This window comes from Marmota flaviventris, chromosome 15, assembly GCF_047511675.1.
Source record: "Marmota flaviventris isolate mMarFla1 chromosome 15, mMarFla1.hap1, whole genome shotgun sequence".
Taxonomy (NCBI): domain Eukaryota; kingdom Metazoa; phylum Chordata; class Mammalia; order Rodentia; family Sciuridae; genus Marmota; species Marmota flaviventris.
Genome location: NC_092512.1, coordinates 79,714,143 through 79,738,764, shown reverse-complemented (window position 1 = coordinate 79,738,764; position 24,622 = coordinate 79,714,143). Strand labels below are relative to the sequence as shown.

General features: G+C 31.2%; 1 protein-coding gene and 1 non-coding gene across 2 annotated transcripts in view; both read left to right on the top strand.

The window, feature by feature from the left end:
• The window catches only part of Sntg1 (syntrophin gamma 1), a 326,863-nt gene that overhangs the window by 289,542 nt on the left and 12,699 nt on the right, over nt 1–24,622 (top strand). Inside the window, exon 16 of the mRNA XM_071602172.1 lies at nt 2,529–2,639. Within this exon, the coding sequence (XP_071458273.1) occupies nt 2,529–2,639 (111 nt within the window). The remainder of the gene's footprint in view (nt 1–2,528; nt 2,640–24,622) is intronic.
• LOC114090702 (U6 spliceosomal RNA) lies at nt 13,289–13,394 on the top strand. The gene has a single exon (XR_003582399.1). It is a non-coding gene; the product is annotated as a U6 spliceosomal RNA (small nuclear RNA).

The following is a 24,622-nucleotide window of genomic DNA, read 5'->3' as shown; positions in this document are numbered from 1 at the left end:
GCTATTTAATAGAAAAGGAGAACTTTAAGTCATTGCTACAAGAGACAAAAGGACTTTATATTATAAAAGGGAACATTTTACAATAAGCTACAACAATAATAAACATAAAATCCATGCACTCAATACCAGATCCCCAAAATATATGAGCAAAGTGACAGAATCGAAGGAAGAAACAATTCTATAATAATAGTTCCATACTTGGATACCTCTACATAAATACTTGGATAACCAAACAGACCAATCAAAGTCTCAGTAAGTTATTTTGTGGATGTCAACAAACTGACTCTAATGTTTATATGAAAAGGCAGAAGATCCAGATGGGATTAAAGAACTTAAGAAAAGTTGGCAAACTGCCATAACTTGATTTCAAGACTTACTATAAATCTAATATATGTTTGAAAGAGAAATGATGAGAAAATATATTCCAAGCAAATAATAGCTAGAGTTATCTATACAGTGTGATAATAGTGAAAAAAATAGATCAGTAGAACAGATTAGGGAGCACAGAAATAGACCCTCATAAGTATAGCCAGATGATTTTTGAAATAGGACCAAAGGCAATGCAGTTGAATGTATAGTCTTTTCCATAAATGGTCCTGAAATAACTGACCACCCACATGCAGAAAAATGAAGCTTTTGCATTAATTATGGGAATTAATATTTAAGAGCAAATGTGGACCGAGGTTCTGTCTTATCATAGGCTCATCTGATTTATTATTTATTCAATACAAATGAGTGAACTAATGACCTTGGTTATATACTATGCATCACACAAATTCTGTATTTTACATCATTTCTTTATGAAATGGCAAAATATCATTTTACCTTGATTGTCACTGTCATTCTCATGTTTTAATCCAATTCCAGTATTACTCCTTTGATGAATAATGTCAAAAATATAAAATTACTTGAGATAAAAATAAGTACTCAGAAAGTTTCATTGATTCCCTGTAACAAGATGAAAAGAAGAAAAGCAATCACCTCTATTGAATTGCATGTGAAAATGTACAGTCCGAATGTTAGTCATTGTTACTTTCTTTCCTTTAAAGTCTCATGTTTCCAAAAGAAGACCAGGATCAGAAAACTGGAATAGCTCAACTGAAAATATTACCATGAATTAATTTCACATCTATGAACATTTACTGTGCAATTGTTGGTTGGAGATAAATGTTTGCTCATCCATTTTCATTTGCCCTTAAATATATCCAATGCAACCTCAACTAATCTTATTTTCTCCATGCCAGTGTGAGATTATTGTAGTCAACAGACAGTATATTGGGGATCATTTTTTAAATTTTACTGGAGAGAAAAATAGTATTTTTTCATTGGAAAATCTGCTTGAAAAGGTTAAAAGCCTTTGAGAAAGATGGATTTAAATGGCCAATGTAATGCTAAAATTTATTTTCATAATATGCTTAATTTACAATATTAATGTGTTCATGTGTGCAAATATGCATATTTATGTACTTTTTAAATATCTTGTTTCTCTACAATTTTATCAGAGACAATAACAAAACTGTCCCAAGAAAACATCCAAACATCCAACTACCATAAATGTGTTTCCTTGAATTATTTAGAAAACACAAGAAATTATTTTTAACAAGAGCATATGTTGTTGAATGTATTTCTTTGTAATATATACTAATGAGACAAAGGTGGTAAGATAATTTAAAACTACCTGGTGTGTGATATGTTTTAACACAACTGTGTACTTTTCCAAGTTAATGATTTATGCCATTTGTATTTAACATTGGGCATGCATATTTTAAATTGTAGTACATGCCAAAGAACAAAATGCTTCATTTACTTTTAGACAATAAGATTTATAATATAGAAGATATCAGAAATAACAAAAATACACAGTTTTCACTTATTTCCAATTTAACCTTCATGTATCTCCATTTTGCTACTTGTAAAGGCTACAGATTTTTGTTGTTTTTAGCTACAAAGAACTCTATTTGTGGATTACTGTATTTCAGAAAGAAGTTATATTTTTAAAGACATTATAGACTCAATCAGGGGCTCTATAAAATTCTTATTCTTATTTAATCTTGTGAGTTCACCATGTAAGTTTTTATAATAATTATTTATTAAAGCTGATATGTCATTTTGAAGAAGCTATAAGGTCATTACTTTGGGCTTCAAGTGAAATCTCCAGAATCATCAAATCATAAACACTTCATGACTTACATTGTTGCGAAACAAAGTCAAAATTGTTTCCTGATTAAATATGACATGATACTGAAAATAATTAATTTATATATATATATATATATATATATATATATATATATATTTATTTATTTTTTGCAATAATTATTTCATGGTTACAGAAGTTATTTCCTGAAAATTAAAGAATATATTGAATTAAATTATAACCTTTAATAAATATATTTTAATTTACATTTCATTATCAGGACATATTAGTAACTTTATGTGTTTTCTACTATTTAAAAGGTAATTATTTCTTGGCTGAATGCAGACATCAATTATACTGACTTGCATGTGTTTCTCTTTTTTCCTTTTAGGCTGTACTTTGGAGGTATAAATTTTCTCAGCTTAAAGGTTCTTCAGATGATGGAAAGAGCAAAATCAAATTTTTGTTTCAGAATCCAGATACTAAACAGATTGAAGCAAAGGTAAACACGATAAATTTATCACATACACACGTCTAATTACACTAATGCTATTAAGAAGCAAAAGGGAGAAAATTTAGAAGAATCAAAGTAGCAAAAACATATTCTCCACTTACCTTGAAACATCCCTCATGGCCAATAGAATAAAATCACTTCAAGATTTTAATGACAAACATCCACTGAAAGGCATCACTTAAAATAAATTATACACAGTTAATTGCGTTTCTTACTTTTAATTCCTCATGCACTGCATTTGTATCACACTAAAATAACATTTTGAAAAGTAAATATGTCACTTGGTGGTTTCACATTCTAATTAAGTAATTTAAAATACTTAAAAAAGTGAATTCTAATTTATCATTATTTATTCTCTCCCAAAATAAGAATACAAAGTCCTACAGAAACTGATTTAGTAAATAAATGCATTTCCCCAGTGATCTATATGTTAAGCAAGATGAGTTAAATGAATGACTTTCGACTTTGCCCCTTGCGCATTTTTAGTACTCTGGAATATATTAACTATGCTGCTTTTAACTCTTTAGAAAGATGCATTACTTTTATTTTTATGAGTATGTGTATCTGCAAATATTCAAAATCTATATTATTTACATCACCCTACTATGAGATTCATAATGACAATATTTTTGGTTAGCATAAAACATAAAAATACTTCCTTTGTGTAAGAATGTATAAAATTACAAACACCAAAGTGAAAAATTAATCCTGTGGTTGTTATAACCCAATATAACTTTCAACAATGAATTAAAATTATTATTATAATTCTTTTACCTTCCTTTACCCACTAAATCCAGGGAGAAAGTCTTAGCCTGAGATTCAAAGTCTTCCGAGGTCTGGCCTATGTGATAGTCTAGACAAAGGCTTTTTTCAAGGTGACCCCTTCTTTGCCTTATATATCTTCTAATGCTTTTCTCTTAACTTTTCTCTTCAGCTCTGATTTGAGCCCCTCTGGGACTATCCATTCTTGTTTTATGTCATTCTTTGTCTTTAGTATTTCTTTCTGGAGTGTATATTGAAGGAGAGAATGGTGGATGCACTTCCCTTATGCTGGATCCTTCATATTGTATTTCTCTAAAGCACTAATATTTCCATGACCTTGCCTTATATTTATACCTCATCAATTTAGACAAATGCCTTGATGACTGTATCCACTTCCTTTAACTTGTCTCATAACTTTCAAATCTACATTCCCAACATGGCCGCCTCCCTAAACATAGGCACATCTTCTCTCTGTCTTGTCACTACTCCGCCCTTCTTCCCATCAGCTGCCAGGGATGGATCATTCACTTTGTGCCAGTCAATTATACCACTCTTTAAGTCAGTTCTTAGAGCTGCTATCAAAAAATATATTGCAGTTGTGAACTATTTACTTTATATATTTACTTTTTAAATATATTTACTTTAACTATTTACTTTTTATATTTACTTTAGCTCTTGGTAGATTTTTCAATATTTCAAAGTACGGCACATATGCTAATACTGATGAATTCATGTTAATATCATTTCTGTATTCTTCAAGCTAAGGGGAAACCTCAACCATGAGTTACTGACAGCAGTATAGTATTTATTTGATTTTTGTTTATTAGATTTCTAACCCTTTTTAAATAGTTTTTTTTTTTAGTTATAGGTGGACACAGTACTTCTATTTTATTTATTTATATGTGACACTGAGGATCAAATCCAGTGCCTCACACATGTGAGGTGAGCACTCTACCGCTGATCCACAACCCATTTCTAACACTTTGAGTGACCTCAGAAACCCTCAGCACATGAAGCAAAAATTACAAATTTAATCAAATGTCCACTATTTAGTTTTTGCTTTAATATGATGTTTATTACATAATGCAGCTATGCAGCTGATTATATTTAATTTATTAGTTACTTACCTGAGAGTCACTAAATGTTATTCTCATTATTCTTGTGTTTTTAAGCTTTGTTTTATAATTTCATTCATCATGTACAAATTTTAAAAATAAGATATTTGGTTACATATGATTTTCAAATTTATAGGTAGCAATTGTGGAATGAAAAAAACAGTTTTAAAAATAATGAGAGACTACAATATTTGGTGAGTTAATGAAGGTACTTTTTGGGGAGTGGGTACCGCAGATTGAACTCAGGGGCACTTAGCCATTGAGCCATGTCCCCCAGCCCTATTTTATATTTTTATTTAGGGACAGGGTCTCACTGAGTTACTTAGCACTCACTTTTGCTGAAGCTGGCTTTGAACACATGATCCTCTTGTCTCATAATGAAGGTCTTTAAAGTCAGCATCTCTCTGTATAAAATAAGGAAAATAATACCCCCCAGGGTAACATTAAAAAATACCAAATTAAAAATTGAGGCCATATAGCAAGTGAAGTCACTGATCAATCAGAAGGGTGGCAAGCAATACAGACTTTTTGAGCCACTTTGTAACTACCTCCAGACTATCACCTCTGCTGATATCAGATAAATTGTATAAGAATTAAAATTAGAGCATTTGCCAACGTTTTTATATTCTATGCAACCGCAACTTGTAAGTAGTAAACTAATGTCCAAACAGAACCAAAAATAAGATTGTTGATGTTTATGTGTGGGCATAAGTTTTCACTGTACAGTATAAATGTACAGAATTACAAATTGCTGGATAATAGTTGTTTAATTTTAAAGAAAATAGCAAATTTATACTCCAGAATGGCTATGCCATTTTATATGCCCACCAGCAATGTATGAGACTTCAGTTTCTCTGCATTCTTGCCAGTAAGTTACATTGTCACTACCTTTTATTTCAGATGTTCTAATCATAGTTTTAAGGAATGCCTAGTAATTATAAACAATTTTACATGAGTGTTTTCTAGTCAATTTTTAAAATTAGATTGTTTTCTTTCTTTTTTTTGCCTATTTTCTAATTGTATCATTTGATTTTTTTGTGCTATTTTTCTGTTAATGATGCTAGAGACATTTTAAATTACTATCGTTATTTTCTATGTTGTTTTCTGTAATCAATTTAATGAATTCTGCTTTCTCACTTGTTTTTTATTTTTGCTACTATTGTCACTTTGGCTTTATATTCCTCTTGTTTTGAAATAGAATTTGAATGAATTAGACTTTTTTTCATTTAAAAATAAATTTTTAAAAATTAGTTTTTGAATGAAAATTTACCTAAAAAAAGGGCTGTTTTAGGTACCCAGAAAAATTAAGTAGAAATATAGCAATTTCCCTTTTGTTCCTCTCCCCAAACAGGCAGCATGTCTCCACTATCTACAGCCTACAATGGTGTGGCATACTTGTTACAACCATTGAAGCTTCATTGACACATCATTATCTCCCAGAATCCATTGTTAATATTAGGATTAAATTATAGTATGTGCAACACCAAGAGTTGCCCCTAATGTGGAACATACAAAGTTGATTCACTGGTCTGAAGATCCTCTGTGCCCCGTCAGATCATCCCTACCTTCCAGTAACCATACAATCACTGATCTTTCACAGTCTCCCTAGTTTAACTTTTTAAAACTTTAATAAGTTGAAACATACAGTAGATATTCTTTCCAAGTTGACTGTTTTTACTTGGTAAAATGACTTTCTATGACATTTATTTTCAGTACTGAATAATACAGTATTCTATTTCCTGGATGTATCACAGTTAATTTATCCATTCACTTAGTGAAGGACATTTTGGTTACTTCTGAGTTTTGGCAATCAATTATGAATAAAGCGGCTTTAAGTATTCATTTTTTTGTGTGTACAGAAAATTTCAATTCTTTTGGATAAATAAGTACCAATTATTGCTAGATCTTAGGGTAAGGCTGTTTCGTTTTTAAGAAATTGACAACTTGTCTCCCAAAGTGAAAAATTTTCATTCACAGCCGCAATAAATGAGTGTTCCTGTTGCTCCACAAACTAGTCAGCATTTGGTTTTGTCAGTGTTTTAAATTTTGAGCATCTAACAGATGCTTCATGGTATTTCATTGGTTTGATTTTCATTTCACTGAGGACAAATAATGTAAAGCATGTTTTAATGAACTTACTTTTCACCCATACATACTGTTCTGTATAGCTGATGTTCTGTTACTGTTTTAGACACTATATTTCCCAAGTGCTACCCAGGGTCTGGTACATGCTAGACAAGTACTCTGCCTCTGAGCCACATCCCCAACCCCAAAACACTATAAATTGGGGTGTCTGTTTTCATATTGTTGAGTTTTAAGAGTTCTTTGTGTATTTTGATTATTTTTTCATCTGAAGAAGTCTCTTTTCTGACTTCTGTAAATATTTTATCCTTATCTGTGACTTTGCATTCTCTTTCTTCATAGAGAAGAAAGGTGGTTTGTCATTTCTTTAATTGATTGTGCCTTTTGTGCATATATAAAAACTCATTTACCAAACCTAATCTGTATTTTCCCATTTGCTAACTTCCAGCAATTTTACAGTACCGCATTTTACATTTGGGGCTGTGATTTAATTTGAATTAATTTTTGTAATGTGAGATCTATGTCTGGATTTATTTCTTTCCTTTGCCTTGACAGTAGATGCACAGTTATTCTGGTATTGTTTGTTGAAAACTCTATATTTTCTCCATTCTCTTGCTTTTTGGCTCCTTAATCATAGATCTGTTGACAATATTGTGTGATCCCATTTCTGGACTGTCTCTTCTGTGCAATTTATCTCTTTATCTGTGCTCTTCCCAATATTACACTCTCTTATCACTACAGCTTTAGAGTATTTGTTAAAGTTAAGAACTGTGAATACTCTAAATTTGTTCTTGTCTTTTGATATTATGTTGGGTATTCGGGGTCTCTTGCCTCTTCATATACGCTTGATTTTCTTTTTCTTTTTTCTTTTTTTTTTGAGGGGGGGGGAGGGAGAGAGAGAATTTTAATATTTATTTTTTAGTTCTCTGTGGACACAACATCTTTGTTTTGCATGTGGTGCTGAGGATCGAACCCGGGCCGCACGCATGCCAGGCAAGCGCGCTACCGCTTGAGCCACATCACCAGCCCTCTTTTTCTTTTTTTATTAGAGTTTTAAACTTATCCATAGTAGTTGGGTTCATCCTAACAAACTCATACCTGCATGGAATTCAATGTTGGTTCACTATCCTCCCTGTTTCTCTCACCTTTTTTTTTCCTCATGTCCTCCTTCTCTACCCAATATAAACCTTAGAATTAATTTATTTTTATCAACAAAGTAATTTTCTGGGATTTTGAATAAAAATTTATTAACCTATAATTCTAATTGGAAAAAAAATGATATCTTAACAATAAAGGGACTTCTTATCCATGAACATGGACTCTGTCTATATATCCCAATTGCTATTTAATTTTAATTATTATTTAATTAATTTAAATATTCAATTTAATATAAATTATTATTTGATTTTATTATTTATTTTAATTTATTTAGTTTCTTTATTTTATTTCATTAGATTTTATAGTTTTGCTCACATATATCTTATCTATACATAGTTATGTTTATACTAACTAAACTGTCTTTTTTTTTTTTGGTCAGAATTTATATTTTATTCTGTAAACAAGTTAATTTTAAATTTTGTATCACAGGGGTCCTAATAAACATTGCAATCATGATATTGATAATTTTGACAAATCTTATGTTATTGAGATGCACAAATTATGTAATTCAGAAATCATAGTAGTATAGTTTCTCATATTCATCAAGATATTTCAGGTTGATCAGAGGGTAACTTTTTTTTTAAAAGAGAGATTTTTTTTAAATTTTTATTGTTGGTTGCTCAAAATATTACATAGTTCTTGATATATCACATTTCACACTTTGATTCAAGTGGGTTATGAACTCCCATTTTTACCCCGTATACAGATTGCAGAATCACATTGGTTACACATCCATTGATTTACATATTGCCATACTAGTGTCTGTTGTATTCTGCTGCCTTTCCTATCCTCTACTATCCCTCCTCAACTAAACTGTTTTGTGAGTGAATATCATTGCCTTTATTTCCACTCATGGTGGGAAATGTTTGAACTTTCTACCATTAAATATGATGGTGGCAACATTTTAGTAGATTATTTTTTATCAAATAGAGATATTCCCTTTTATTCTTAGTTTACTGAGAGTTTGTAGTCATGAACAAGTGCTATGTATTTTTTCTGCACTTAATGGTACGATCACATGTATTTTTAGCTTGTTGATATGGTGGAATATATCAACTAACTTTCAAATGATGAACAAATCTTATTGATCCACCATAATACCAAATTCAGCTAATTCTTATTTCATTTCTATTGGTTTGCCAAAACACTATGATGTTCTATTATTGCAAAGAAAATTTTTGAGAATTATTGTATCATCTAAGACAGTTAACCAATATATTATCTGTAATACCCATCTTATCTCTAATAACTCTCCCTACTTTTACTTTTAACCTATATGTATTTTATATTTAAAGTTGATTTGTTACAGATGATGTTGTGTCTGGTCTCATGATATGTCTGATAATTTTTAATCGATACATTTAGGCCACTGATATTCAAACTAAATATTGATATTTTGGGATATATATCTAAGGTGTATTACTCTTTTTCAGTGTTTCCCTTGTTCTTTATCATTTTATGTATTTAACACATTTTATGTTTCAATTTTCTCTCCTTATTAGAATAGCAGTCATACTTCTTTGTTTCCATCTTTTTGCTTCTTTCTTTGTGTCTTTATTTCTTACTTACTTTTCCTTGAGGTTCAAGTAGTTTCATACTGTTTTCACAAACCTTAGGAGAGTCATCTTAGTGATAGAATAATCCTAGTTCTTCCCTCCCAAGTATCACTAATTGGAACCAGAGACAATTTCTGTCCCTAATTGTACTTGTAAATATAGACAGATATATACATTTATATGTTCATATATATATATATATATATATATATATATATATATATATATATATATATATCTACAATGAAAACTACAGAACTACAGACCACTAAAGAAAGAAATGGAAGACCTTAGAAGATGGAAATATACCCCCCCATGCTCTTGTATAGGCAGAATTTAATATTGTTAAAACAATCATTCTACCAAAAGCATTATACAGATTTCATGCAATTCCTATTAAAATCTCAATGATATTCTTTATGGAACTAGAAAAAGCAATCATGAAATTTACTTGGAAAAATAAGAGACCCAAAATAGCCAAAGCAAACTTTATCAAGAATAGTGCCCAGGTGTGGTGGCTTACACCTGTAATTGCTGTGGCTTTGGGAGGCTGAAGCAGGAGTATCATGAGTTCAAAGCAAAAACAAGGCACTAGGCAACTCATTGAGACCCTATCTCTAAATAAAATATAAAATAGGGCTAGGGATGTGGCTCTGTGGTCAGGTGTCCTTGGTTCAATCCCCAGTAACCCCCCAAAAGAATAGTGAATCAGGAGGCATCACAATACAAGACCTTAAACTATACTACAGAGCATATAACAAAAAACAGCAACGTATTGGCATCAAAACAGATATATAGACCAATGGTACTGAATAGAAGACAGAGAGACAAACCCACTTAAATACAGTTATCTTATACTAGACAAAGGCACCAAAAACATTCATTAGAGAAAACAGCCTCTTCAAAAACAGGTGCTGGAAAAACTGGGTATCCATATGTAGCAAAATGAAATTAAACCCCTATCTCTCATCCTGCATGAAACTCTACTCAAACTGGATCAAAGACTTAGGCACTAGAACAGGGACCCCAAGCCTAATAGAAGAAAAAGTAGGCCTTAAACTTCACCGTGTTAGCTTAGGACTTCCTTAATAATTAAAATCAAGAATCAATAAATGGGATGGAATCAAACTAAAAATCTTCTCCATGCAGGAAATAATAACATTGAGAGAGAGCCTACAGAATGAGAGAAAATCTTTACCACATGCACCTCTGATATAGCATTAACATCCAGGATATATAAAGAACTAAAAAACTTAGCTGGGCTAGGTGGGGCACACCTCTAATCCCATTGGCTGGGGATGCTGAGGCAGGAAGATTACAAGTTTAAAGTCAGCCTCAGCAAAAGTGAGGTGCTAAATAACTCAGTGAGATTCTGTGTCTAAGCAAAATACAAAATAGGCATGGGGGTGTGGCTCAATATTCAAGTACCCATGAGTTCTATCCCTGTTACCTGCCCCCTGCCCAGGAAAAAAAAAAAAAAACTCAATAAACTCAACACCAAAAAACAAATAACTCAATTAATAAATGGACTACAGAACTGAGAAGACACTTCACAGAAGAAGAAATATCATCAGTCAACAAATACATGAAAAAATTTTCAACATCTCTAGCAATTAGAGAAATGCAAATCAAAATTACTCAAAGATTTTATCTCCCTCCAGTCAGAATGGCAATTATCAAGAATATGAACAGTGGGGTGGGTTGTGGCTCAGTGGTAACAGCACTTGTCTTGCACATGTGAGGCACTGGGTTCAATCCTCAGCCCCACATACAAATAAATAAATAAAGATATTGTGTCCATCTACAACTTATAAAAAAATTAAAAAGAAAGAATACAAACAACAATAAATATTGGTGAGGATGTGGGTAGAAAGGTACACTCATACATTGCTGGTGGTACTGCAAATTGGTAAAATCACTATGGGAAGCCTTAAGGAGATTCCTTAGAAAGCTTGGAATGGAACCACCATTTGACCCAGGTGTCCACTCCTTCTTTTATATGCAAAGGACTTAAAATTAGCATACTAGAGTGATGCAACCACATCAATGTTTACAGCAGCTGCATTCACAATAGCTAAACTACTGAAACAATCTAGGTGCCCTTCAACAGATGAATGAATAAAGAAAATGTGGTATATATATATACAATAGAATATTATTCAGTGTTAAAGAAGGATGAAATTATGACATTTGCCAGTAAATGGATGGAGCTGAAGAATATTGTGCAAAGCAAAATAAGCCAATCTCAAAAAACGAAAGGCTGAATATTTTCTCTGATATGCAGATGTTAACTCACAATAAGGGGGTGTGTCATGCAGATGTTAATTCACAATAAGGGGGTGTGTCTAGGGAAGAATGGAGGAACTCTGGATTTGGCATAGGGGAGGGGAGGGAGAAGATTAAGTATGGTGGTAGGAAGGATAGTAAAATGAAGTATTATTCCATTATGTGCATATGTGACTATATGACTGATGTGATTCTATATCATGTACAACCAGAAGAATGAGAAGTTATACTCAACTTATGTATGATGTGTCAAAATGAATTCTACTGTCATGTGTCACTCATGAGAACAATTTTTTTTTTATTTTAAAAAGATAGAAAAATAAATGTCTCTCTCTATATAAACATCAGTGTACATAATCTAATATGTTATACTATACAGTTGTATTATTTTGTTATATTTATGTTATGTTTATAACATAAATAACTGCATTATTTATGTTATAATACAGTTGTATTATTTTGAACAAGTTATTATTGTTTAGATAAATGTTGAATAACTTATTTGTTAGATAAATTAAGAAATATAAGATCTTTTTACTTTGTTTATTCCTTCTTTTGATGCTATTCATTTTATTTTTCTTTCTATTGATCCAGTCTGATCTATCTTATTTTCTTCTTTCCAAATAATTTATTTTAAAATTTATTACAAGGCAAGTCTACTGACAGTAATTTTTTTCAATTTTTGCTTGTCTGAAAATATCTTTATTTCTCATTCAGTTATAAAGAATAACTTCACAGGGTGCAGAATTCAAAGTAGATAGCTGTTTTTTCTTCCAATATTTGAAATATTTTACTTGCGATATTTCTCTTATTTCTTGTGTGATTTTAGAGAATATGAATATAAATTTTATCTTTGATGCATTAGGGAGAGGTAAGGCGTTTTTGTTTTTTTCCCTCAACCCAGTTTCAGAAAAAAATACATACATACACTCTCACACACATATGCTTACATACATATAAATATGTACTTTTCTTTTTTATGACATTTTTATTGAGTCTTTTGAGATATACCTAACATTATGCATATTCTGAATGTTAATACTGTATCTAAGGAGCAGGTGGCAAAGTCTTCTCCCATTACACAGGCTCTCTCTTCATACTTTAAATGGCTTCCTTTGCTTTTTAAAAGCTCTTCCATCGGATATAATCACATTTATTGATTATTGATTTTATTTCTTACTTTTTAGAAGTCTTATTAAGGAGGTCAATTCCTGTGCCAACATGTTGGAATGTTGTGCTTATATTTTTTCTAGCAGTTTCAGAGTTTCTGGTCTAATTTATAGGTCTTGCATTCACTTTGGGTTGATTTTTGTGTAGGTGAAAGATAGAGGACAAGTTGTATTCTTCTCCATATGGAGTACCAGTTCCTCAGCACCATTTTTTGTAAAGGCTATATTCTCTCCAAGAAATGTTTTTGGCATCTTTATCTAATACTATATAATTGTTTTTATGTGGGTTTACCTTTGCATCTTCTATAGCATGGCTCCTCAAGTTTGTTTTGGTGCCAGAACCATGCTGTTTTTGTTGCTATAGCTCTATAGTATATTTTGAGGTATTCTATTGTGATGCCTCCAGCATTACTATTTTTAATCAATATTGCTTTGATTATTATGGTTCTCTTATTTTTTGAAAAGAATTTTAGAATTGCTTTTTCCAGTTCTATGAAGAATGTCAGTGGGTGCTTGTCTCGGCAGCACCTATATTAAGGTTGGAACAATACAGAGAACATTAGCACAGCCCTGCACAATAATGACACACAAATTCCTGAAGCATTCCATATTTTTTTTCTCTTTTGATATGAAGAGGCCAACACATAATGGGGTGGGAGGGGTAGGGAAAATAGAAGTTTATTGGATTAGACAAAGGGAAATGAAGTAAAGGGGAGGTGGGTATAGGAAAGACAATAGAATGAATCATGCATAACTTTCCTATGTTCATATATAGATACACAACCAGTGTAACTCCATGTCATGGTCAACAAAAACGAAAGAGATCCTAATTATAATGTGTAATATGTCAAAATACATTCTTCTTTAATGTATATCTAAAAGGAACAAATTCCAAAAAGGGGAAAAAAACCATAGAATGTCATTGATAATTTGATGGAAATTTCGTTGAATCTGTACAATGCTTTTGGTAGCATGGCCATTTGCTATTAATTTTACCTACCCAAGAAAAAGGAAGGGCTTTTTATCTCCTAAGATCTTCAATGTATTTCTTCAGTGTTCTATAATTTTCATTGTGAAGGTTCTTGGCATCCGATATAATATTTATTCCCAAGTACTTTATTTTTTGAGTTTATTGTGAATGGAAGAGTTTTCCCAATTTATTTTTCGGCAAGTTGGTTATTTGAGTAGGAAAGTGGTTGAAATATATATATATATATATATATATATATATATATATATATATATACACACACACACACACACACACACACACACACACACATACACACACGTATCTTTTATCCTGCTACTTTGCTGATTTCATTTATCAGCACTAGAAAGTCTTCTAGTGGAACTTTTTGGGTCTTGTAAATATAGGATCATATCATCAGCCAATAGATTTGAGCTCTTCTTTTCCTATTTATGTCCTTTTGATTTCCTTCTCTTGCCTGGCTGCTCTGGCTAGAATTTTGAGAACTATGTTGAATAGGAGTGGTGACAGTGGATATCCTTGTCTTGTTCCTGATAGTAGAGGCAGTGCTTTCAATTTTTCTCTGTTCAGTATGATGTTGGCCTTGGGTTTGTCATATATACCCTTTACAATATTGAAGGAGGTAAGTTCCTTCTATCCCTAGTTTCTCTAGATTTGGGGATGGAGGGTAGTACAAACCTTACTTAACAACCGAGCCTAATCCCCTGCTTTTTTTTTTTTTTAACTTTTGGTAAATTTTGAGATGGGCTTTCACCAAGTTGCCTAGGGCCTTGCTAAGTTGCTGAGGCTAGCCTTGAACCTACAATCCTCCTGCCTCAGCCTCCCAAGCAAATGGAATTTCAAGTGTGTATCACTGTAATTAGCTATTTTTTTCTGGTGCTTTAAACATGATTGGACACTACATTTTGCCAAATGTTTTTTCTTCATCTATTGAGAGAATCATGTGATTTATGTCCTCAACTCTATGCATGTGGTGAATTACATTTATTGATTTCTGTATGTTGAAACTTCCTTAAACCCCTGAAATTAACCCCATTTGATTGTGGTGCCCTATCTTTTCAAAATGTTTTTGTATGTAGTTTGCCAATATTTTATTAAGAAAATTTTACATTTATGTTCATCAAGGATATCAATCTAAAGATTTCTTTTCTTTATGTGTATTTGTCTGATTTTGGTATCAAGGTGATACTGTTTCATAGAATGAATTTGGCAGGGATCCCTCCTTTTATATTTCATGGAATAATTTGAGGATAATTAGTATTAATTTTCTTTAAAGTCTGGTATCTCTCATTTTATTTATTTGAGTCTTCTCTATTTTCATTTTGTCTAATTTGGCAAGTGGTATATCAAATTCTGTTTATCCTTTCACTGAGAAGACTGATGTTTTGTATTTTTTCTTTATTCTCAGTTTCATTCTGATTATAATTATTTTATATCTTCAACTGACTTTGGTTTAGTTTGTTCTTTTTCTAGCACCTTGAAGTGTAATGTTAGGTTGTTTATTTTAAATCATTCCAATGTTTTGATGTTTAAACTCACTGCTATAAATTTTCCTCTTAAAACTGCCTTCATACTTTCCCAGAGATTTTGTTATGTTGTATCACTATTCTTAGTATTTTTTGAGAAATAATTCCCCCCCATTTCTTATGCTGTTCATTTATTGTTAAAAAATGTATTATTTAAGCTCTAGGTTTTAGAGGATTTTCTGTTTTTCAATTTTATCATGGATTTCTAACTTACTCCATTATACTTTGATACATGTAAGAAATTATCTATATTTATTACTAGTTTATCATGATCTGATACAAGATAAAAATTATCTGTATTTTTGTCTTTGCTAAGATTTTCTTTGTGACCTAAAATATGATCTATTTTAGAAAATGTTTCTTGTAGTGCTGAGAAAAATATATATTTAGATGTTGATGGATAAAATATTCTATAGATGTCTGTTAGATCCATTTGGTACATAGTACTTTTTAGATCTGAGAAATGTTTACTTGGTTTATGTCTACATGATCTATATAGTGTGAGACAGATGTGTTGAATCCACCCAATATTTTTTCATTATGCTCTATTTGATTCTAATATTGAGAAGATTTTTTTCTTATGTACGTAGATGCATCATTTTGAGGGGTATAAATATTTACAATCATTTTTATCTTGTTGTTGGATGATCCAGTTAACCAGTATAAAGGGACCTTCTTTGCCCCTTCTGATTAATTTTGGCTTGATGGCCACTTTGTCTGATATGAGACAAGCTATCCCTGCTTGTTTACAGGTACCATATGCACAGCATATATTTTCCCATTCTTTCACCTTCAGTCGGTGGATGTCTTTGCCTGTGAGGTGAGTTTCTTGCAAGCAATATATTGTTGAGTCCTATTTTTTAATTCAGTTTGTGAATATATGACTTTATTGAAGAGTTTAGACCATTTACATTCAATGTTATTATGGAGAGGTAATTTTTATTTCCTGCCATTTTAATTTTTTTGATGTTTAATTCAGACTTGGTTCTCCTTTAATTGACTATTCTACTATAATGCATCCCTATGCTGATTTTCACTTTTATTTTTCATTTATCCTTCATGAAATATTTCATTAAGTATGTTTTTTAGCAATGACTTTGTGATTACAAATTCTTTTAGTTTCTGTTTATCTTGGAAGGTGTTTATTTGATTTTCAATTATGAAGCTTAATTTTGCTGGGTATAGAATCTTGGATAGCACCTTTTCTTTCAGAGCTTGGTATTCCAAGCCCTCCTACATTTTATGATCTGGGTTGAGTAAGCAGTTGAAATTTATATTGGTTGACCTATAAATGTGACTGGCCACTTTCCTCTTTCAGATTTTATAATTCTATTCTTATTCTGTATCTTAGGCAATTTTATTATAAAATATATATATATATATATATATATATATATATATATATATATATATATATATATATATATATATTGGAGTAGAACTATTGCAATTTTGTGTATTTGGAGTCCTATATGATTCTTATATTTGAATTTCCATCTCATTCCTAACGTTTTGAAATTTTTCTATATTATTTCATTGTAAAGTTTGTACATCCATTTACTTTGTGTTTCAAAGCCTATGTTTACCCCAATAATCTTACATTTGGTCTCTTGATGTTATCCCATATTTATTGAATATTCTGTTCATGGTTTCTTAATATCTTTTCTTTTTGGCAAACTTTATTTTCAAGATTATATACTTTGTCTTTGAGGCCTCAAATATATCTTCAAAGAAGTCTTTCCATTGAATTTTGTTGTTGATGTTGAGTTTTCATTTCCTGGATTTCTTTTGGTTCTTTTTCAGAATATCTATCTCTTTATGGAAATGATCTTTGAATTCCTGTATTTTCTCTCTAATTTCACTGCTTACATCTTATTTTAGCTCACTGAGCATATTAACCATGAACTTTCTAAATTCTTTCTCTGACATTTCTTTCCACTGTATTATCAATAGAATTAGTTTTGAAATGTTATGGGCTGATTGAAGCAGTTTGTTGTTTTGGTTTTGGTATTGCTTGTATATCTACCCATCTACTGGGATGGTTATTATTTCTCCTTTTAAGCAAGGGTCTATTTCATGAGCTTCTTTTCCATATGAGCCCTGGATTGGGTTAATATCAGGATATTTATAGTCTGACTCATTGCCTACTCTTTGTTGAGTATCAGTCACTTTGGGAGATGCTGCTGAATCCTACTTACTATAATAAATTCAGAATCAATCCATGTATTATCAACATTATGAAAAGGAAAATACTTGTTGATATTGTTTCCACATTTCTGTTTTGTTATTTTTAATTATTGATATTTCTCATGGTTTATTTTCTAAAAATTTCCCTCTCTGCTTACATTGCCCTCTTTTTCTCATTTTTTGATAGTTTATCTTTTTATGTCCTTATCACATCAATCATGTGGATGTAAGTTTCTGATTTGATAATTACAATTTCTCTACCATATTTTCATCTTGTTCTGGAGTTTGCTTTTTATCTACAAACTGTGGGTTTTATGTTATTGATATTGAGGTTGTTGTTTCATCATGATTTCTATCTAATATTTTCTTGATAGATGGGTATGATAGGTTATCTGAAAGGAAGTTATAAGTAGACATTTAGAAATGTGGTGAAAAGTGTGAAGGAAGAGACACATTCTCCAGTACTCAAAGTAAGTTTCGTTTATTTAGTAAGCCTCTGCTTCTGGACTGTGATTTCACATATGCTGCTAATTTCCCTCCCTCTTGGCTGGGCAAGACAGCTATCTTGGGCTGAGATTGGGTGTGTCCCTTCCCTCAGGTCAGTAAGACTCTGATGAACTGGTAGCATGTAAGAATCTTTTTCATTAGTTTCTCCTGAAGTCAAGCCTTGTTAGAAACAGAGTGTTCTGGCATATTTCAGCACCATCTGCTCTGTGGAATGCTTTGTAATTTCTCTCCAATACATCATGTTTTTCTTTGTTTGTGTTAAGGTTTGGTGGCAGAGGTTGGCTTTTGACTTCATGTCTTTGACAGAAATATTGTTTTAGTCTTAGTTTTTCCAACTTTTTTTTCCAGTATCCTATATGAAAAAACAGCTGTGAGAAAACTCTGAAGATGAATTTTTAGAAATGTAATGTTTAGTTTATAATTATTTGTGAATTTAACTTTTTATAATTTATTTTTAGTCTGATTACAGTGTGGGCAGAGAATTTATTGAAACTAATTTCAGTTTTTTCATTCTCTATATGATTTTATTTTTATGAATTCATGACATTTTCTTTGTGGCTAAGAATATGGCCTTATCACAGCTTGAAAAGAATAATATGCATGTGTAGACTTTTTAATCTCAATACCAAAGCCATACAAGGACATTTCAAGAAAAGAAAATTACAGGCCAATTTTTCTGATGAACATAGAATCACAAATCTTCAAGAAAATGATAGGAAATCAAATTCATATGAATTAATCATTCACCATTATTAAGAGGGATATATCTCTGGGATACATATGCTTCAACATTTGCAAATCTATAAACGTGAGACACTACATTAACAGAATGAAAGACAAATTCACAAGATCATCTGAATACATGCAGAAAAAAACATTTCACAAAATTCAACATCCTTTCATGACACAAACTCTCAACAGATTAGGTATAGAAGGAATATAACTGAACACAATGCAAATCCATCTGTGACCAAACAACAGCTAACATCTTATTCGATGGTGTCAGTTCAGAGCTTTTCTTCTGAGACCAGGAATAAAACAAAGATATCCATTCTTAGCACAGCAATTAGTCAAGACAAAGAAATACAAGATATTCAAAACTGGAGGAAGAAGTAAAATTGTTGCTGTTGTTTGCTGGTGAAGTCATTTTATATTAAGAAAGTACTAAAGACTCCACAAAAATAATTTACAACTAATTAACAAATACAGTAGAATTGCAGGATATAAATCCATCAGACAAAAATCAACATTTGTATATACTAAAAAGAAATTTAAAAAAATTCAAAAAAGTTATCTACAAAAGCTATAAAATAAAACACTTAAGAATAAGTTTAACCAAGGTATTAAAGCTCTGTACACTAAAAATTTCAAAACTTTGGGGAAAGAAATTGAAGAAACATATATCATATAGTCCATGTTCATATATTGAAATAAATAATATTATTAAAATGTCCATAACACAAAATAAGTCCAGTAAATGCAATTTCTATAAAGGTTTGAATTATATTATTCACAGAATATAAAAACATCCTAAAACTTACATATACAACACCCTCCCCCCGGGGGAAAAAAAAAAGGAAAAGGAAATAACCAAGGTAATCTTGAGGCAAAGTAAGACTGGAGACATCACCCTAGCTTAACTTCAAACTACATAAAAAAAAAAATTAATGTTATCTATTTTAATCATGTAACTATATTCTGTTGTAAATGTATTAAAACAGCATGGTAGTGGAATAAAAATGGACCCATTTATCATTTCAGTGGAGAACACAAGAAAGAACCTGACTTTTGACAAAAGGTACCAAGAGTAAATAATGGGAAAAGCACAGGTTCTTCAAGAAAGAGTGCTGGAAAAACTGTATATCCACATGTAGAAGAATGAAATTCACCTTTATTTCACACCAAAAAAAATCAACACAGATTAAAGATTAAAAAGTAAAACCAGAAACTATAAAACTGTTAGAAGAAAATATAGGAGGAAAACTATAGAACATTCATCTGAGCAATGATTTTATGGATTTTGACCCCCAAAAATCAGGCAAGAAAGGGCAAAAATAGACTAATGGGATTGTATCAAACTAAAAAGTTTCTGTATAATAAAGAAAGTAACAAAATGAAAAGGAAACTTACATAATGGGAGAAAAAATATTTGCAAATGCTACATGAAATAAAATGATAATATTCAAAATATACAAATAAGTCCAAGAATTCAATAGCACAAAAAGATAACCATATTAAAAATGGATAAATGATATGAATAGATATTTCTTAGGAGATGACATAAATAGCTAACAGTTTTTTAAAATGACATTCAACATCATTAATCACCAGGTAAATGAAAATTAAAGCCACAATGAAATATTACTTTATAATTATCAGAATGTCTATTATCAAAAAATATTAAAAATAAGTATTGGGGATGGGGATGTGGCTCAAACGGTAATGTGTTTGCCTGGCCTGCGTGGGGCGCTGGGTTCGATCCTCAGCACCACATAAAAATAAAAAAAAGACGTTGTGTCCACTGAAAACTGAAAAATAAATATTAAAAAATTCTCTCTCTCTCTCTCTCTCTCTCTCTCTCAAAAAAAAAAAAAAAAGTATTGGCAAGGATGTGGAGAAAAGGGAACTCATATATATACTGATGGTTGGAGTGTAAATTAATATAGCTGTTATAAAGATTGTTCATAAAACTGAAGCTAGAACAACCATAATGATCTTCCCCTTCTGGCTATTCATTAAAGGATTTTAAATAAGTATATTGAAGAGATTTCTGTATTATCATATTTATTGGTGTATTATTCAAATTAGCCAGGACATGGACTCAACTTCTATTAACCAAAGGATGGAAAAAGAAAATGGATAAATATATAATGAGATGCTATTCTGCCTTAAAAAGTAAATTGTATAATTTGTGATAACACAAATTAAGTTGGAGTTCATGGTGCTAAGTAAAATAAATTGGGCACAGTATTTTCAATACAGCACAATCTTATTCATATGTGGAATCTAAAATAATACAAGCAATACAAGCTGAGAGCAATATGGTGATTACCAGAGTTTAGAAAGTGAGAAGAATAATTCGTCTAGAAGACAATATTTCAACTAGATGAGATAAACAAATGATACATATTAGAGATAGGAAAAAAAAAAAGACATCTGGGATTTTTACTCCTTCTTTGCTGGTGTGAGTGGGTGTACAGATGGAGATTATTGGTTAATTGAATTTTACCATTTGGCTAAAGAACAAATATTTCATAACAGTTTTCTGTCTTGACAGTATCTCCCTTTCAACCATATGACTAGATAGCATAGGGTTTACCTGGGGTTTTGTCTGTGTCCAATCTGGGGGCCATTCTGTCTACCATCTTGTTTGGGATATCCAACACAAAAAGAGAAGTTCAGAGAAGGGATTTGTCATCATCATGTTCCTAAGTTCCTTGACTGTTCTCCCTTTCAGAATGTCATTAAGTTTGGTGTGCCTGTGCTATGTAGTGTTTTAAATTATATTTACAGAGAGGAATAGGAAAAATTGCATTATTATATCATCCCAGAAATAGAACAATATTTCCTTTTAAACTACCACTAACACTTTTCCTTAAAAAAAAAGAATACTTATTTGGATAAGTCTGTTTCCTATTTTCTCTTCCTCCATTGTCCCAATGAAATAGTGGTAGAATCATAAATAATTAACAATGATCATTTAATTATGAGCAAAATTTTTGCTATAATTGCCAAGCAGTGTCTAATAAAAAGAATATTTACAATGTAGGAACTTCATTACCTAGCTTCATTTTGTAAAACAGTAAGTAGTATAAAATATGCCTCCTGGGTTTCATTTTATTTTTACTTTGAGTCTGATTCATATAAGAATAGATTTCATATCATTAATAATCTGCATGATTTGAAATAACTTAATCCTATTTAACTACTTAAAGCTTATATTTCCAGCCTCAAGGATTAAATATCGAATACATTTGAATTGTTGATGAATTGTAAGTGGTAATGGATTCTACTGAGAAAGGGGCTGTTCACCCAGAACAGCTTGTTCAGATGGAACCCACTGAGTGCATAATAAGAAACTGCTTTTCTCCACATCTCTTATTCCATTAGTCACCATCCAATAGAACATTTTTCATCCTGAAAACAATAAACAATATCCATTCATCAAAGTCAAGTTTCATTTACTTTTTTTCCTCTGATCCCTCTTTAACATACTTAATACAGGTAAGCAATAGATAGCTATGAGTAAAATCTAAAAAAATACCTTTGCTAAGATAATTTCTCATGATATTTCAAGGTTTTACTAAGTAGTTTATGATATCAATTACTTTGTGCTACTTGTTACTAGTTTCGGAATAATAATTGAAAAATTAAAATTTCACTTAGTTTTATATAACTTAAGAATTTCAATAGTTATTTTTAGGTAAAACTTTCACCAGAAAGTATTATATATGCATCCTAGAATACATAAGACCCAATTATAGAGTGTAGAATTATTTAAGAGGGATGTAAAATTATATTTTACTATATTTTAACAAAAAAACCTATTTGAGTAAAAACAAATAATATTTATGACTTTTTCTTAATGTGTACCATTACAAATGTATTGATGGCAAGTGAGTATTTTTCTTTCTTTTTTTTTGTTTGAGAGAGAGAGAGAGAATTTTTTAATATTTGATTTTTAGTTTTCAGTGGACACAACATCTTTATTTTATTTATTTTTTAATGTGGTGCTGAGGATCGAACCCAGCACCCCACACATGCCAGGCAAGCGCAATACCTCTTGAGCCACATCCCCAACCTCGAGTATTTTTCTTAGGTTAATGTCACAATAGTAGATTTGATGATGGAAGATCATTGAGGGGGTATGTTTACTGACACCAATATGTTCTCCTATGCCTCCAAGAAACAACCCAAGAAATGGTTTGCAAATCTTTGAAAAAAATTGGAGGATAATATATTTAATAAAGGGCAATTTTTTAAAAAAAATCACATCTTGTTATGTGTATTAGTCTGTTTTATCTTGGTATAAAAGAATGCCTGTGACTGAGTAATTTATAATGAAAAAAATATTGGCTTATGGATCTGGTATGTGAGAAGTCAAAAACATGACACTGGAAATCTCCTGATGAATTTCCATTATGATTCACCATATCATAATATGGGGGAAAGGCAAGGGACCACATAGAGAGTAGAGAGGGCAGAGAAAGAGATCACAGGGCTCTTGAAATAGCAGCATTAATTCATTCATGAGAATGGAACCCTAATGACCCTATTACCTTTTGAATGTTCTTCCCAATACCATTACAGAGGCAATTTAATGTCAACACATGTCCTGGAGGGGATATACAAACCATAGTATTGTGCTATATTTCTGAGGTTGTGGTAGTTTCAAATAAGAAGCTAAAACCCAATGGAAATAAATTAGTCATAAGTGGAAAGAATTTTTTCTCATCAAAGTTAAAAAGAAAAGGTAAGCCAGAGTGAATTATGGGTCAGAAGGTTGGCTTAAAGTGGAGGCTGTCATAATGGGTTTTATCCTTTGAAAATGAGTAAATTTAGATCTTGCCTCATGTGATATTAAGAATATAACTTTTAATAAAACATGCTTTTTGTTTAATAATACATATATACTTTCCAAAGGCAAATACATTAAAATCAGAGGTTACTTTACAAGGAATATGGTTTGTTTGAGGCTTATCAATTATTTTATTTGCCATACATATTATAGGATTAAAAAGTTGGAAATAATGTTTAACTGTGGTTGTGAGAAAATCTCAGAAATAAGAAAGCTATGAAGGTTTACATAGAGTTGGGGGAGTTTGTTTCTTACTTTGTTAATTTGTTGCTGTTGTTATTTTGAGCCATGTAAGACTAATGTCATAATGCAAAGCTTGCTATAATTTTTCCTCTGAAAACGGAAATTCATAAACTGTCACTTCATTACTCAGAAGCTTATTAAATTTCCCATCTGTTATCCAAAGCCTCATTAAACTTCTCAGAAGTTTCCTAGTATAACAAAGGAATGGTTCCCGACAGAAGTTGTGAAAAATATTATAGTTTTTTGACAAGTTTACAAAAATTATTTTATTGTCATTAGGAATTCACAGAGTGTTCTCTGTGTATGATGTTTACATCTGATAATTGATATTTAATGTCCATATAGACAACAAACCTAGGATTACTAATATATTGTCATAGTTCTTTATAACTGAATTTTCTAGGTAAACAATGTTTACTAGTTTTAATGGTACACACACATATATCCATACATATACATAATATGTATGTGAAAGTATTTTTTCTTGAATTATATTTTGATATAACATGGTCAGATAATCCTCTAATTTTAAAACAGGCTATGTTCTAAAAGAAATTCATGGCAATTTCCTCCCATAGAAATACTGTTAAAATATTTAATAAACTAGGTTACAGAGCATATTAATCCTGAAGTACAGGGTTGGATCTCTAGAATCCAGAATGGTGCCTTTTGAGCAATACAACAAGAAAAAGAAAACTGACTTCGTACTTAGTGGAACAGCACAGAGTTTGGAAACATTTAAAAATGGAGGTGATCGTTGGAGGCTTCCTCTCTAAAAGACTTCCCTGCCCCAAGTCACAGGGTCTAGGGG